Source organism: Chinchilla lanigera, unplaced genomic scaffold (assembly GCF_000276665.1).
Source record: "Chinchilla lanigera isolate Chin_1 unplaced genomic scaffold, ChiLan1.0 scaffold00094, whole genome shotgun sequence".
Classification (NCBI taxonomy): Eukaryota; Metazoa; Chordata; class Mammalia; order Rodentia; family Chinchillidae; genus Chinchilla; species Chinchilla lanigera.
Genome location: NW_004955495.1, coordinates 7,547,714 through 7,564,935, shown reverse-complemented (window position 1 = coordinate 7,564,935; position 17,222 = coordinate 7,547,714). Strand labels below are relative to the sequence as shown.

Below are 17,222 nucleotides of genomic sequence, written 5' to 3'. Positions count from 1 at the left end.
ACCTGAAAGAGTAAGTAAAACTCAAAACGTACAATAGATGATATGATAGGGAAAGAAATTGCTCAAAGGAAGGATCAACTGGGATGAAGGAAAGAAGAAAAAAGAAAGAAGGAAGGCAAAACATTATATATATATATATATGAATAGCTGGGATAACTGTACTGCTGATGTCTGTGGTGTATTGAAGGGAAAAGTTAACGCTTAAAATTTTTTATATTTTGACCAATTTTGCATGCTTATATCTGGTAGTCTGAGCAACTGATTTGAAGACAACGACATGCAATGGAATAGCCAGTGGTGAATTCCTATCATCTTGTCTAGTGAAACTCTGTATTATCTCTAGAGTTTTATTTAGTAATTATTTTTATTCTGTTTAATGGTTTGAACAATCTTCCATTCTTACATCTGGTAATCTGAGCAATGTAGCCAAAGATAACAATATGTGATATCGCAACCACTGTTAATTCCTATCATTTTGTTTTGAAACCCTGTATCACTTTTAATGTTCTTGTGTTGTTTTGTTTATGTCTGTGATGTTGGTATGTTGCTATTGTTCTTTTTTTCTTTTCCTACTCTCTTTAAAATAAAAAAATAAGAACTGCAAATGACCAGTTGGTACATGAAAAAATGTTCATCATCTTTGGTCACTAGAGAAATGCAAATCAAAACAATGCAAAAATTTCATCTTACTCCAGTAAGAATGGCTATCATCATGAACTCAGAAAACAAAATTGCTGGTGAGGTTGTGGGCAGAAATGAACTCTTCTATATGTTGGTTGGAATATAAACTAGTACAACCATAGGGAATCAGTATAGGGATTTCTTAAAAAGAAAAATATTTAGAAATTCCATTCAGCCCAGCTTTTCCCCTTCTGAGGTATCTTCCTGAAAGAGTTAAAGACATCATATTACAGTGATGCACTTATATCCATGTTTACAGCAGCAAATCTCATAATAGCTAAATCTTGGAAGTGCCCTATATATCCAGAAAGCGGTTAATGGTTAAAGAAAATGTGGTATTTATAAGTAATGAGTACTATTCTACCATAAAGAAGGATACATTTGTGTCATTTATAGGAAAATAGATGCCCTTGAGATCATAATAAGTGAAATAAGCCATACCCGGGTTAAATATTGCATGATTCCTTTTACATGAGACATCTAAAGTATGAAGAATTCCAAGAATATTTTTTAAAATTTTAAATAGAATAAAAATTTTTTTAAAACTGATAAATGATACAGAATTCCAAGAACAAAACAAAGGAACAAAATTCAAGATAGATGATAGGAAACAGGGAAAAGACTTTGAGGAGATGGCGGCTTGGAGACAGAGGGAAATGGGAGGAGGAAGGAAGTGAAGCTTTAAAAGGTATCTGCACATGTATCAATGCTCCACAACAAGTGTACTTACTATGTATAAACATATACTGGTAAAATCCTTTAAAGGCTTCTACCTCGGAGAGTGCTAATTCTTCACTGAGAAATGTCATATGTCACCCTCACAGCTCACAGCTGGGGAGAAGATCAAGAGATGTTCTAGAACAAGGCTTGGGCTCGCCTCAGTCTCCTGGCACCTGAAATCTCCAGGGTGTGCTTTTACCCACTGCACCCTGCCCTTGGAAAGGCAGGGGTGGCTGTAAACTCGGAAGCTCACAGTCACCTTTGTCCATCACACAATCTTGCCCCGAACCCCGCTCAGAAAGTGCCAAGTTCTAAGGGTCCAAGCCAGTACTGTGTGCTTCTGAGGCAATTACTTTCTGTGCCCAGTTCTCCCTGCCCCCAAGTCTTGGCCACCTGCCTGGGCAGGGAGGAGGCAGCTGAGACAGTGCGGATTGGCTGGTGTAGCTCAGCTTGGCCCAGCCTCTTACACTGACCTCCTAATCAGCAGTCAGTGCTAAATAAGTCTCAGAAGAGTGGTGAACAAGTACCTCCGGAAAGAAGGTGATCGACTAGGGTTAGTGGGGCTGGAGGGTCCTGGGCCAGAAGGGCAAGGGTATTGGCCAAAGCTGGGAAGGGGGTTCCATGGAGTGATTTGAACAGGGAAATTATTGGTTTCTGGGAAACAGTCCCTGGCCATTTCTCTATGATTCAGGCACGTTTACACTCTCATCAGTCTCTGTCTTCTTTCTTCCTCATTGTCTTCTTCCTCCGCCCTCCCTCCTCCTCCTTTTTATCTCTCCTCTTACTGCCTCTTCCTGTATATTCCCCTGAATCTCCCTCCCCGCTGAGCCTTCCCTGCCCTTCTCACAACTCTACTCCTCTCCAGCAACCCTGGAGGTCCCTATCCCCTTCCTAGACCTCAGAACCTCCCCGTATCCCCATCCTCTCTGCCCTGCAGGATGACGCAGCTGAGCCTGCCCTGGCTGGGACTGGGGCCAGTTGCAGCCTCCCCTTGGTTGATTGGGCTTCTGGTTGGGGCTTCTTGGCTCTTGGCCCGAATTCTGACCCGGATCTACGCCTTCTATGAAAACTCTCGTCGCCTTCAATGTTTCCCTCAGCCCCCCAAAAGGAACTGGATCCTGGGCCACCTGGGCATGGTGAGTGTGGCAGCACGAGGGATCTGGGGCACAGGGGTGGATGGGTTCCTGAGGGGAAGGGGATCAGGGAGCTGGGAAGAGGATCAGGGAGCTGGGGTCAGGAAGGGGATCAGGGAACTGGGGTTCAGGAGGAGGTCTTGGTCTAGGACAGCAGAGATGCAAGGGGGTGGCTCGCTCATTCCCTTCCATGGGTGTGCCACCCCCAGCCTGGCTTTCATCCCTGTCCTCCCACTCATAGTCTCTTTTGCATTCATTTCATGCAAGACTTCCTCACATTGGTACACCTGTGAGGGGCCCTCAGGGTGGGCTACACAGAGTGAAGACCCCTTGGATTCCCATGCTTTCTGCTGCTGCACCTGAGAGCTGTCCAGGGTTTGCTCCCTGGATTGTGTCCTTGAGTCAGCCTATCTCTAGGTTTTTCCTCCTTCACAGGAATGAAATTTGATTCCCTCACATAATATGGGGGTGCATCTGCTCCCCCCAGGAGGGTTATGAGCTGCCTCCCCTGCTCCCTTTTCTTGGTACCTACAACTAATCTTATTCTCTTCCCCTAACATGTCACAATGAGCCCTGTTGCCCAACTTGGCAAAAAGTTTATCACTCATTTCCCCTTTCAGAAGCCTTCTGGGATGCCCTCCACCCCCTTCAGGGCACACTTTGGTCTTTCATTTAGATCTGCTCTTTCCTTTATGTGACATGTCCTTGCTTGCTTTTCTTGTAACGGGAATAGCTGATAGGTTTGTATGTTGGTTCAGTGAGCTTTTGCAGAGGATGTTCTGTGTCAGAGCCTGGTGCACTGCAAATACTCACAGGTGGAAATCGCTACCCCAGTGGAGACTTTGGAGGTCACCTCTGCTCTCCTGAGGTCCGTCTACACTGGTGTGTGGACTCCTCTCCATGAGAGGAACTGCAGGTGGTGAGGACCAGCTAGGACATGAAAAGATGTGAAACAAACCCTAGGGACAAGTCCAGGAGCCACACTGCTGACCATAAACTGACATGCTGTGGGCAAAGATCAGAGACTCCCTCTGTCCTTAAAAATCCCGACACACATTCACTACAGAGACTATTTCCTCCAGAGGCTGAAAGAGACACCTACTGTAGCTCCTGGGATAGTTTTTAAGTCAGGATTCTCCAGAATAAGAGAACCAATGGGATGTACATGCATACAAACATACTCACACACATACACTCACATATACCCATAGTCATGTGTCACTTCATAATTGGGACTGATTTTGAGAAATTTATCCTGGGGCAAGTTTTTCTCTGTGTCAGTGTAATAGAGTGTGTCTTACACATGCTGAGATGGTGCAACAGACTACACACCTAGGCTACGGGGTACAACCTATTGGCGTTAGTATACGAAGCTGTACAGCATTTTACTGTTCTGGATAATGTGAGTAATGTAACACAATGCTATTTCTGTATTTAAAAGTGTCTAAACATAAAAATTACAGTAAAATTACTGGGGATAAGGAATTTCTCAGCTCCATTATAACTTTATGGGACTAATCTCAAGTGTGTTGTCAACAGAGCAGTACATAGCACATGATTGTATATACAGCATCAGACACACATATGTTCATACACAGGTATTGTGTATACACATTTATATGTGTATATATGTGCATATAGTCCCATTGTCTTATGTAATTCTCATGTAATTATGGAGATGAGAAATCCCACTATCTTCCATCTGCAAGCTGAAGAACCAGGAAGCTGATGATATAATTAGCCAATGTGTGGCCAAAGTCCTGATTACATAGGATAGGGTGGGACTGATAAGGTAAGCCCTAGACTCTGGAGTTTTGATGTCCAAGGGCAGGAAAAGATGAATGGATGTTCTAGCTCCAGAAGAGTTAGTTCACCCTTGTTCTGTTTTTTCTTTTTCTCTACCTGGATCTCCATGGATTGGATGATGCCTCCCCTACCCTGAGGAGGGTAGCTCCTTACACATTTTACTGATGCAAATGTTAGTTTCTTCTCCAAACAACTTCGCAGATACCCCAGAGCTCATGTTTCACCAGTTATTTGGGTGTCCCTTAGCCTAGCCAGGTTGACATCTGAAATGAACTCTCAGAAAGTGACTGCCTCTGCCTTGTTTGCAGATCCCTCCCACAGAACAGGGCTTGAAGGAAGTGGCTAAGCTGGTGGACACCTACTCCCAGGGCTTTATAAGCTGGTTGGGTCCCATCATTCCACTCATCACTTTGTGTCACCCTGACATCATCCGAACTGTCCTGAATGCCTCAGGTACCTGTGTAGAGCGTGTGGTGGTGGATGCCATAGTTCGCCCAAGGGCTTCCAGCCCCTCCCCACATCCCTGTGTGAAGCCCCTGCAGCATCTTGTCTCCTCTTTTCCTCTTCTCTCAGCCTCTTCCCACTTACTTTCATATGCTCATCAGTCCCCGTTTCCATCTTCTTCCTCTCCTGTCATGCCCCATCCCCATCCTGATGTTCTGGGCCCCTTGAAGCTCCAAGAGGCCTCATTCCAAGGCTCTGTCCTGGAGGAACTCTCAATCTTGAGGAGATAGATCTGGATAGAGACATCCTCAACCTCAAGTGGGCAGGAATAGGTCAGAGGCAGATGGACCATGTGTGGAGAATTAAGGGCTCAGTTGGGGCAGGCTGGAAGGCTTCCTGGAAGAAGAGCTGCTTGAGGAAGTTCTGGAGTGATGAGTAGCGAGGTTTTAAAGCAGGGGCATGTGGTGCACTGCACATCAGAAGCATCTGAGGCTCCCTCCCAGGCCTAGTGTTAGCATTGCCCATGGTCAAGCTCAGAGCAATGAGGGGGGTTTGCAGCTCGTGTGAGGTCTGGGCTTCTATCTTCCTGACACTCAGCTCCGCTAGACTGGTTTACTTCAACCTTACCCCATGGCCTGTCCTCCAGATGGTTAGTGCCCTCCTGTTCCAGGCCTCAGGAATCTCCCTTAAGCCTGGGAGACGCCTTCCCACCCTGGCTCCTTCTCTCTGCTTTTGCCATCCTTGCACAGGCTGGGCTGAGTAGGGACGGGACTGTACCTGAAAGACCATGGCTCTGGCACCAAAATGCTGGGTGATTCTGGGCATATATCGGGCTACTTATAGATACCAAGATTTCTTTCAGTTGTGAGTGGTAGAAACTCACCACCTTTTAGTCTATGTAAAGAAAAAAAGTCTATGGACTGTAAAGACTTAGTGTGTAGGGGGTGGTATGCACAGCCAAGTCTGGATTCAGGTCTCAAATAATGTCATCAAGACTCTGTCTCCTCTCAGTTTTACCTTCTCTGGTGTCACTTTTCCTTTCAAGGTATCTCTTACCTTAGAGTCTTAAGAATCAGTCCAAGAAATTCAGTTTTGTAGGTACTGTACTAAGGGTTTACATGGGAAGAGGTTTAATACAGGACATATAATTTATAGGATTATTTTATAATATTCACCCAAAGAGTCAAATGCAAAAAGTGTGGGACATCTGTCAACACACTAGAGACCCAACAAACCCAACTGAGGGCCTGGATCCCACAGCAATGTGCTGCATGAGTCCAGCTGAAGACCTAGAGCCCATGGTAACATCCTCCATGAGTCCTCCTGGAAGCCTAGAGGCCACGACAATGTCTCATGCAAATCGGTATCAAAGATCTGCACTGGGGAGGCCCAAAGGTCAGCGCTGGACACTAGAAAGTGCCAGCAGGCTGAGGGATCTGCACTGGAGCCAGGAAGTGATGCTCAAGGTAAGGACCTGAGTGTCCCTGAAAAAAACTGTAGCCATCCTCAGCAACAGCAAGGACAATGAGAACAACAAAGCTCATGTCAGGAAAGCCAGCACAACAAGCTTCTCTAGGAGGATCAATAGTGCACCATCTTCGCCTCCAGTTCTCCTTTTAGGCTGTTGGCAACAATCCTTGCACGGACCATCCACCAAGCACCATGTTGATTCAGTTCAGCAGGTGTTACAAGTTGACCATGAGTTGACCACAATCCACCCGTGGTTAACTTGATAACCAGACACATTTCATTAAACCATAGTCTCCAGTGGCAGGTTTGTGAAAAGTTAACATCTTGATCTATTCAGATTTACATTAATATAACAATTACAAGTATACAATTTTTATTGTACTCATGTCCATGCCCAAAGCATAATATTCAAAGGGTGCTCAAAATTCAGGGTTAAAAACACAATACTTTGACTAGTTAACCTGATTATAAACATGTATCTAAAAACTCCATTAAAATCATAAGAGAACTATTACAATCACAATCCTTGCTTCCATTTAACTTTTAACAAGGCATGGCAACACTAAGAAACAGGGATCTTCTGCATTTCAAATACACTCTTCCCTTCTGGTGAAAGGCCTCATGTCATTTTTCCGTTGTCCTGTTTCTTCTCAACAACCACATTCTCCTCTGTGTCATCCTTGTAATCCACAGCTCCACTGGAGCTTTCTCTCTGGCCAAATGCTTCAAATCACCCTGCTGGCTCTTCACTCTTAATGAACATAGATCCAGGTGAAAGCTTTCAACAGCAACCATGCCACCATCCCAACAGTAGACCACGTTGAAATGTTTCTGTCACCCAGGAAATATGGTGACAAGCAAAATGCAGACCAACTTTCTGCCAAAGCACAATGTACACCACCCTGGGTCCTGCAACCCAGGCAGTCCTCCTCAATAGAAGCTTCCTGAGCCTCATCCTAATCATTAACATTTCCATCTGCACTCTGATTTTTCAGGCTCTGACCAGAGTTTCACATAGTTTACGGCATATGGGGGCTGCTCCTTTGGCCAGTCTCTCACCTTTCCAAATTAATTCCCAAACCCCTTAAGCCACATGGCCAGGCAAGTCACAGCAATGACCCCACTCTCCTGGTACCAATATTGTTGTAGTAAGCGTTTACAATGGAAAAGATTTAATACAGGACACATAATTTATAGGATTATTTTATAGTATTCACCCAAAGAGTCAAATGCAAAAGAGTGTGGGACATCTGTGAACACACTAGAGACCCAACTAATCCAACTGAGGGCCTGGATCCCATGGCAATGTCCTGTATGAGTCCAGCTGAAGACCTAGAGCCCATGGTAATGTGCTCCACAAATCCAACGGGAGGCCTAGAGGCCACAACAATGTCTCATGCAAGTCTGTATCAAAGATCTGCACTGGGAAAGCCCAAAGGTCAGTGATGGAAGCTAGAAATTCTGTGCCAGCACACAAAGGATCTGTGCCAGCAGGCTGAGGGATCTGCATTGGAGCCAGGAAGTGATGCTCAAGGTAAGGACCAGAGCTCCCCCAAAGAGAAACACAGCCATCCTCAACAACAGCAAGAACCCGATCTCCTCTGAGGATGAGAACAGCTGAGTTCATATTAAGAAAACCAGCATGACAAGCTTCTCTGAGAGAATCAACAGAGCACCATCTTCCCTTCCAGTTCTCTTTTTATGCTGTTGGCAACAATCCTTGGGTGGGCCTTCCACACCCAGTACCATGCTGATTCAGTTCATCCGGGTGTTGCAAGTTGACTATTAACCCACCAAAGCAGGAGAGCTCACCTTTCCTCCAGGGTTCCCATTAGTGACCTATAATACATTTTAATTGCTCTGGCCTCAATCACAGGACAAACTCCTCATTCAATCACTGTGACTCTGATTGCTCAGTCTTGGCAGGCGTGGGGCTCCCAGTGCTATGATTTTGGGGAATGCAAAGCAGTATAATGGTTAAGAACTCAAGCTATGATTCAGACAGACCCAGAATTGGGACTCAGAGATGTCACTTACCACTGGGGAGACACTGGGCAAATATGCTCATCATTCAGAGCCTCAGTGTCTTTATCTGGGATAGGATAGAAGAGAACCCAGGCGAAGGTGGTGTTTGAGATCCAAACAGGGAAGGACTTTTTGTATCTCTGTAACACAGGGACCTGGATTGCTGTGATTGTTGAATGAGGTCAGGGAGCCCAGGAGGAGCTCAGCTTAAGGATAATGAGCTGCTGGAGGTAATATCAAGTCCTCCATTTGGGTCCCTGCACCACATACCCATCCGTGTCAGCCCAGAGGAGTGTGCATTTGGTCTTCTTTGTCCTTTCCAGATTCAGAGCTCAGAGGAAGGTCTCCTGTACACCCAGGGCCTGGCACGCACCTATGGAGATGTGTGCTGCTGGTGGGTAGGGCCCTGGCATGCTGTCGTCCGTATCTTCCACCCCTCCTGCATCAAGCCTGTGCTCTTTACACCAGGTAGACACCACAGCACCCCCAGTCTGCCTGTCATTGAGGTCTCCGTGCTGCCACCAGCTGATTGAGTGAACGTGTGCAGGCAGGAGGGGCTGTGGCCTTGACACCCCTACCTCTGCTCACTGGAACCCACCAGTCTGAGCTCTGGTCTTGTCTGCTTTGCTCTAAAGTGTCTCTGTGACAGCTGCCTTTCGGGCATAGCTGATGTATTGCCAAGTCTTGTCAGAAATTTATATTTACACTTAGATCCCAGTTATACCTGGTATGTTTTATATTGGTTGTACCTGATTTACACCTTGGATCTTATAAAGATTGTCATGTCTGGGGCACAGCAATGACCAAGAATGCTGGGAGAATTTTAGGGTTTATCTGGTTCTTGTTTGAGATTGTCTTTTTGTCCTGCTGGTGATGTCCCAGCCATGTTTGGGGATTGTCTGGGACCTTCTTTAATTTTTGTCTAGGGCAGATAGCAAAGTACGTCCAGATGATGTTCAAGGTCCAGTTGAGTCCCATGTGGGCTTTATCTGTGGTATTAGTAGGACCACACTTTAATCCTATCTGTGGACTGTCTATGTGTCATCTTGAAGTCATTTTATAATATCCATGGCTCATATCAGAGCATATTGTGTCATATCAAGGCAAGTCATGTATGTTGCTGTCATGTGAAGAGATGTCCATGTTACATGTCCCAGGTCTATGACAGGAGATGTCAGAGACTGAGAGGATGGACAGGGTGTCATAGGTCTCTGCAAAGATCTCTGTAGAGTGTTTCCTGTGCTTGGTTGTTGCAGAACACGTTGGAGCATGTAAGGGCCATGTCAAGGTATGCTGGGATGTGTTGTGCCATGTTAGGCTGTGACTTTCTTCTGTTCTGCTGTTGCTGCCTAGTTTTCCCCTTTTATGTCCCCCATCCTCTGAGCTTCCTTTGTCCTTGGGTCCCTTCCTGCTGTGCTAGGCTGGGGAGGAGGAAGTGCAGACCCCTGACTAGGAGCCTCCAACTTCCTGCCCCCATGACTGGGCATCCCTTTCTTCTCCGTGGTCCCTGATGTCTCTTCTTCATGCCAGCTGCTGTTGCCATCAAGGACATGGTCTTCTATGGCTTCCTGAGACCCTGGCTGGGTGAGTACCTGCAGGTGGAGGGGCTCAGGGGCAACCTGGGGCCAGGGGAAGGAGCTGTCTTTGCCCACTGCCCATGGCTGCCCCACCAGGGGATGGGCTCTTGCTGAGTGCTGGTGACAAGTGGAGCAGCCACCGTCGCATGCTGACACCCGCCTTCCATTTCAACATCCTGAAGCCCTATGTGAAGATTTTCACTGAAAGCACGAATATCATGCATGTGAGTCCTTCAGCCCAAGGTCCCAGCTGGAGCCTGGAAGGTGAAAGGGCCACAGACAGATCAGGTCTAGAGTCCTGGCTCTGATGGGTTACTTTGAAGTCATTGCTTTTTATTAGTCTATATTATCATTGCTATTTATTAGTCTATATTAGTCTTTTATTATCTATAAAATGGGGGTGGAAACATCAACTTTTAGTGTGGTGCTAAGGATGTAATGGAATCATGCCCCTGGCAGGTGCTTGGAAGGAGTTAGTTTCCATGTTTCTCTCTTAGAAGTCATATAAACTGATCACAGAAGCTATTGCTGGGTAACCAGCCACCTCCAAACTCATTTGTTCAAAGCAGTAAGGACTTACTGATGCTAGCAAGTGTATAGACCAGAAAGCTGGTTTTTCAGTAAGGGGATTGGATCACTGATAATTTATGATCAGCTGTGGATCAGATAGAGAGCTTTGCTGATCCTGAATCAGTTCTCTCCCACGTCTGAGGCATGTGCAACTTCGGGCTGATTGAGAATGGCCTAATTTGAGAAATCAGGCTCTCAAAAGACATCTTGAAGTTGTTCATATGACTGAGACAGGATCCAGCGGGAGCAAGGGGAGGTGTCAATGCCTCTTGAAGCTTAAGTATATTGGAGTTATGACTTCCTTGTTTTTACCACATGTGTTGGCTAATGTCAAAAGTCTAGCATAGAATTAAAGGGGGATAAAATTGGATCCACTTCTTAATAGGAGTTGCCGAGCAATCATGCTGGACCTTGAGACCATAATGCTACATGATATAAATCAGACACATAAGCTTAAATGTCACATGATTTTTATCATATGAAATATTCAAATTACAAATGCAGAGCAAAATAAAAGGTAGATAATAAGAAGTAGGGAGCTAGGTCTTTCTCAAATGGGAAGGGAATCAGGTGATGAAGAGAGGTGGGAGGAAGAGGGAAAGGGAATGAAAAACAGGAATTAAAATGTGTTACCTACATGTACCAACTCCACACAAGGAATGTAAACATTATGTACTGCAAATATGTACTAGTAAAAATTTTAAAACAACCATATTTCATAGGTTGTGGATACAGGAAGAAGGTAGACATTGCTGGGGGGTGCTTATAGAGTCCTTGTTCCTTCTTGCAAGCTGATAAATTAACTTTTTACTACTTCATGAATCAGACCAGAAGACACAAGATTCCTTGGTCAAATTCTGCTTTTATAACATGCAGAAATAAGCTTACTATTTGTTCAGGGAGAGTCATTCCTTCATCCTTGGATGTTTTTCTTTGCCAACACATCTCTGAGAAATGGCCTGAGTTACGAACATCAGTGGCATATGTTCTTGTCATATTGGGAAGGATACTCACGGCCAGTGGAGGACTGTCTTTCAGGAGAGGGGTATTTCATTTAATTATCACAATGAAAATAGGCCAGATAAGATTTACTGAGCACTCCTTACACATTAGGAATGATACTGCCAGCCCCTCCTACAACACACACGGTCAAATTTCATTCTCATAATGTGTAAGGTAGAAGTTATTTTTTGCCCCATTACAGATGGAGAATGTGAAGGTCAGACAGATTAGGGAGCTTGCTCAAGTTTGTTTAGCTAATAAGTGAACTAGGCATGGTGGAGCAAGGAAGCACTAGTTTAACTGACACCAAAGGAGTTGAACTTAACTGTTGCTGAAGATTTGACATATAGGGCCCAGGGGAGGCTAATAAGTTGACCAAGGATGCAGCAGATGTGGACACAGAGCTGGGACCTGAGTTCAGGGTTCCTATCTCCCAACCTTGGGTTTTCCTTTCCTCATGGTAATGGCTTTCATTCCTATCCAAGCCTGGTCTTCCTTCCCTAGGGTTGAGTGCCTGGGGAAGAGGATCAGGAAGCTGGTTCTGGGGAATCTATCTTGGTGGCTGGGGTTGGAGAGGGATCAAAGGAGTCAAGACTCAGCCACAGCTTCCTTCCCACCTCTGGCCAGGCCAAGTGGCAGCGCCTGGTCTCCCAGGGCAGCGCCCGTCTGGACATGTTTGAGCACATCAGCTTGATGACCCTGGACAGTCTGCAGAAATGTGTGTTCAGCTTTGAGAGCAACTGTCAGGAGTGAGTCCTTTCCCTGGGCTGGGAACCTGGGCCATGGAGCCAAGGGAGGAGGTGGGGAGGGAAGATTGACCAGAAGGACCAGAAGATCCTTCCTGGAAGAGGTGGGTCACACCTGGTATTGAATGACAGGGAAGAGGACAGAGATTGTTCTTTCCTGGTAGGTGGACTTGTCTTAGTAAAGGCAAGAGGCTTCAACAGTTAGTAGCTATGCAACAGGAAGCGAGGAGATACCTTGGAAATGAGGTTGGAAGTAGGAAGTGGCAGACCTTAAGGACATGGAAAAGCTTGTCAAAGTGGTGTGAACTTTATCCTGAGTTACCAGGGAAGTGGTGAAGGTGTTTGGGGTGATGTTGGGCACGATCAGGGCTGAGCTCTGTGAAACACTGCCTGTGTTGTAGACAGCAGATGGAGTTGACACTGGATGCAAGGAGCCTGCAGAGGGCACTGGGTCACATGAAAGAGAATGAAGTCTGAGCTATAGGGGTTTCAGGAAGGTGAATGGGCAAGACTGGATACTGGGTAGGAGAGAAGAGAGGAGATAACGTTCACATTAGGCTTTGAGTACCTAGGGTTTAGAGGGACCTGACAGAGATTGGATGCAGGGAGAGATGAGATTGTGGGTACCAGGTCCCGTGGCTCATCCCTACCATGGATCTGTGAGCCATGTGTTCATGGATACTCAGTTTCCTAATGGGACATAGCTCCCAGCTGCTGGCGCGAGGTGCTTGCCTGGCTTCAAGTATGTTAAGTTTTTTCCTCCCTTTATGCCGTCACCCTGCAGGAAGCCCAGTGAATATATTGAAGCCATCTTGCAACTCAGTGCCCTCGTGACCAAAAGGCATCAGCAGCTCTTTCTGCACATGGACTTCCTGTACCACCTCACCTGTGATGGGCAGCGCTTCCGTAAGGCCTGCCGCCTGGTGCATGACTTCACAGATGCTGTCATCCAGGAGCGGCGTCGCACTCTCAGTAACCAGGGAATTGACGACTTCCTAAAGGCCAAGGCCAAGGCCAAAACTTTGGACTTCATTGATGTGCTCCTGATGAGCAAGGTGGGATTCTCAAGAGGTGGGATAAATGATATATTTGTGATACATAACAATTACATCTATTTTGGTGATATCTATCTATCTATATGTATATTCTTGATCACTTATAATCCTCTTACCCTCATCCTCCATTGTCCCCTCTTCTAAGATCATTTCATCCATCTCAAAATATCCAAATACATATATTGTGTTACATGGGTACATGCATATCCATGTTTATAGCAGTGCAAATCTCAGTAGCTAAATTATGGAAACAGCCTAGATTCCCATCAGCTTAACATGGATAAAGAAACTGTGGTACATGTGCATAATGGAGCATTACTCAGTCATAAAGAAGGATAAGTTTGAGTCATTTGTAGGAAAATGGACGGATCTTGAGACCACGATGTAAAGTGAAATAAATCAGACACAGGAAGGTAAATGATTTCCCTTATATAAGAAATTGTAAAATATAAATAATTCAATGGCAAAGTAAAGGAGAAGTGGTAAGAACATATAATTGAACTTTATGTCAAATATCAAATCAAATCACTTTGGCTAGATCCAGAGACCTCATCAAGAAATAAAAGGACAAGCCAGAGAGGTGCAAACTTCAGATATGACTCTGGAATGCTGCCACAAGTAGAACTCTAACTCTGAAACTGTGAAAGGCTTGAGATTTTATTATACAAGTCGCTATAGTAAGATAATGTGCCATAGTTATGTCTGTGTGGATAGATGCACTAAACTCTTTGATCAGGCAGACCATTTATTACAGCAATAACAACACAGTAGGACTGTAGCAGTGGTGCCCCTTCTTAACTCTTTCCCTAGAGCATGCAACCTTTATGCCCAGATGGTAGCTGGGTTTAGATCCCAAGAGAAAGGCCAGTATGTTATAAATTGCAGAGCTGGCATATCTACCTCTTCTTTCCTCTAGAAAAGGGAAAGATAAAAGAGAGAGGTAGAGGGAGCGAGCATGAAGACATAATTCTGGAATATAAACAAGTGTTCTTGGGTGCAAAACAAATGTCCCCAGAGGTGATAGGATTCTCTGTATTTATCTCCCAAGAATGTGAGCAAATATTTTTGGCATAATGCATATCCTCTAATGTGCCATTTAATCATTCTGTAAATCAGACTGTTATTAAAATTTTCTCAGATGTCCCTCATCATACAGAAACATGAAAATATTCATTGAGCATTGATTGCTGCAACCAGAGACAAGGAAGCCAGGGAAGATGTCTGTTGGGTGGGGACTCTGGCAATGGTAATCTGGCAAGATAAATATAGTGGTATGAGTAGAGTTGAGTTTCTGGATGGAAGAATAATCTTCATAGATTGTCTTGGTTTAGACCTAGGACCCCTCAAAGATGATGATATTCAGGAGGGTCTTGTCTTTTCTCCAGGACAAAGATGGAAAGGAGCTGTCAGATGAGGACATACGAGCAGAGGCTGACACCTTCATGTTTGGAGGTGAGGGTTCTGGTGCGGGTCTGTAGATTGTGCATGGGTCTCTCCACTCCAGGAATGTGGTAGGTAAGCCCTGGATCTCTCCATTTTGTTCATGCTTCCCATTCTGCTTTCCTCCCCGGGGGCTCAACGGATGGACGCTGTCCACCCAGTGGTGCTGAAGCACCCCAGAGTCTCAAACTGACTGTTTCTCAGGCCATGACACCACGGCCAGTGGTCTCTCCTGGGTCCTGTACAACCTGGCGAAGCATCCAGAATACCAGGAGCGCTGCCGGCAGGAAGTGCAAGAGGTCCTGAGGGGCCGTGAGCCTGAAGAGATTGAATGGTGGGTGCAGATTCTTACGGTCTGTTCATGGGCCCCCTTTACTGATTCTACTCTTTAGCTGGGGTAGAGGGATTATTATTTTGTTGATTCTGCCATTACTGTCTTATGAGTGTAGGAGCTGAGTCCAGAAAAAGGCCCTGGCACCCAGCTTGGCTAGCAAAGGGGAAGGTTGAAATTTTGGAGACAGAAAGACCCGGGCTGCTAAGAAATCTAGTGACAATGTGTGAGGGTGAATGATGCTACTTTGCACATGTTCAGTAAATACACGGTACCTCCTTTTCTTTCCTTTTCTGTCAAACACCATTTTTTCACCATCTTCTCTTCCTGGAGGTTTGTTGTTCTCATGCACCTGAATTCTTACTTTAACATGCAGTCCAGGGACTCACAGGGAACACCTGGTGGTAAAAGTCATCTATTTATTATCTAGCACACTGGTGTCAGTCTTCCACCCAGCCTTCATTCAGCAAATACTCTCTCTGCCTTTCCATCCCCAATTCTATGCTCACCCTCCTTCTGTGCTATGAAGACCTGGGACAGATCCAGCTCAGAGATCTGCCTTCCAGGAGCCCACTTTCTTTGGGATAGGACAGTCCCAGATATGGATACTTTTCTAGTTCTTTTTCTTTTCTAATCTCAATTTATCTAGGGATTCTATTATTATATGGAGAAAAGTTTTCACCGGGAAATGCAGAGCTAGTAGTCTGCTTTCCTCCCTGGATAGCTGTGGGTTGTGGTTTCCTCAGGGACGACCTGGCCCAGCTGCCCTTCCTGACCATGTGCATCAAGGAGAGTCTGAGGCTGCACCCCCCAGTCACAGTCGTCTCCCGCTGCTGCACCCAAGACATTGTGCTCCCCGATGGTCGGATCATTCCCAAAGGTGCCACACCGGGAAGAGGCAGGACCCAGCATTCACCTAGCTGCGGGGCCTTGTCCTGACCGGCTCCTCTTCTTCCACAGGTGTTATCTGCCTCATCAGCATTTTTGGTACCCATCACAACCCAGCTGTGTGGCCGGACCCTGAGGTGCTGCCTCTGCCCTGCCCCCCGCCCCCACCTCATTCTTCTCTATTACAAGGACCTACAAAAGGGGGAGGCGATATGTGGTGGGAAATCTGCTCCTGCCACACCTGCATCTGCTTCTCCCTGTTGGCTTGGTGTCTCCTCTAGGTCTATGACCCCTTCCGCTTTGATCCAGAAAACAGCAAGGACAGGTCACCTCTGGCTTTTATCCCCTTCTCCGCGGGGCCCAGGTGAGAGCAGTGGCTGTCTGAGCGGGGGCGGTGTCTGGGTATGACATAAAGGAAGTCGGGAAGTTTGGGATGGTCCCAGGTGCGAGTTGGCTTCCAGCTGCTGCTACACAGGTTATGCGCGAAGGTGTGGAGAACGAGGGTTGGGTAGGTGCAAGAGGGGTCCGCGGTGGCTCAGAGGGCCCCTCCCCATTCATCACCTCTGATCTGAGTTGGGCGCTGGAGCCTGGGCCATACTGTCATGGTCGGGGAGCTGTCACGGTCCCTCCCCTCCCCTCCCCGCCCGCAGGAACTGCATCGGGCAGAACTTCGCCATGACCGAGATGAAGGTGGTGCTGGCGCTGACTCTGCTGCGCTTCCGCGTCCTGCCCGACGCCGCCGAGCCGCGCAGGAAGCCGGAGCTGATCCTGCGCGCAGAGGGCGGGCTGTGGCTGCGGCTGGAGCCGCTGAGCACAGACGCTTAAGGGGTCCCAAGGGCTGGCCTGGAACCCTGCTGACCCCACCCTCCTGCCCAGACTCGAATAAATTGTGCTGTCACCTGTGTCTGAGCCTTAGTGAGCACCGCAGGGGGAGCTGGGGACCCATGGCTGGGCGTGGTTGGAGGAGGAAGACGTGGTGGTCTTTGGCCGCCCTGACTGCCTCTCTGTTTAACCACAGGACTTCCGCACCAATGGTAGATTCTATGACTGCTCAAGCATGGGTGTATTTCCTTGTGGGACATGGCTACAGGAGGTGTTTGTGCAACAAAGGCGTAGGAGGGAAAAGAGGACCTCAGTTGCAAGATTGAGGCTCTGAATCAGAGCGGAGAATCCAGCGAGGTAGACTCCTTTTCATGTAGAGTGAAGGTGGGTGCAGGACTGAGGGCCTTGGGTAGCCCAGAGCACAGGGAAGGAGGGCCTGCAGCTTCTCCCGGGTCCTTAGTCCTTTTCCTGCTTTGCCAATGCCCCACGCCTGTGTCCCCTCGTCTCGGGGG

General features: G+C 46.7%; 1 protein-coding gene across 1 annotated transcript; it reads left to right on the top strand.

Moving 5' to 3' along the window:
* The first annotated feature begins 1,919 nt into the window (after positions 1-1,919).
* Positions 1,920-16,792, top strand: LOC102029642 (leukotriene-B4 omega-hydroxylase 3-like). Its single transcript, XM_005406057.2, has 13 exons — positions 1,920-1,954; positions 2,339-2,537; positions 4,649-4,793; positions 9,810-9,863; positions 9,953-10,080; positions 12,056-12,177; positions 12,959-13,229; positions 14,615-14,681; positions 14,874-15,003; positions 15,747-15,880; positions 15,961-16,025; positions 16,170-16,252; positions 16,539-16,792. The coding sequence occupies exons 2-13, from the start codon at positions 2,340-2,342 to the stop codon at positions 16,711-16,713; spliced, it is 1,572 nt and encodes a 523-aa protein (XP_005406114.1). The 5' UTR covers positions 1,920-1,954; position 2,339; the 3' UTR covers positions 16,714-16,792.
* Positions 16,793-17,222: the final 430 nt, after the last annotated feature.

What these genes read in the sequence shown, in the direction of transcription:
- LOC102029642 (XM_005406057.2), top strand. Translation starts at nt 2,340, where the DNA reads ATGACGCAGCTGAGCCTGCCCTGGCTGGGACTGGGGCCAGTTGCAGCC. An exon ending in ATGTGCTCCTGATGAGCAAG is followed by an intron (nt 13,230 to 14,614) that starts GTGGGATTCTCA and finishes TCTTTTCTCCAG; the next exon opens with GACAAAGATGGAAAGGAGCT. An exon ending in CCCTTCTCCGCGGGGCCCAG is followed by an intron (nt 16,253 to 16,538) that starts GTGAGAGCAGTG and finishes CCCCGCCCGCAG; the next exon opens with GAACTGCATCGGGCAGAACT.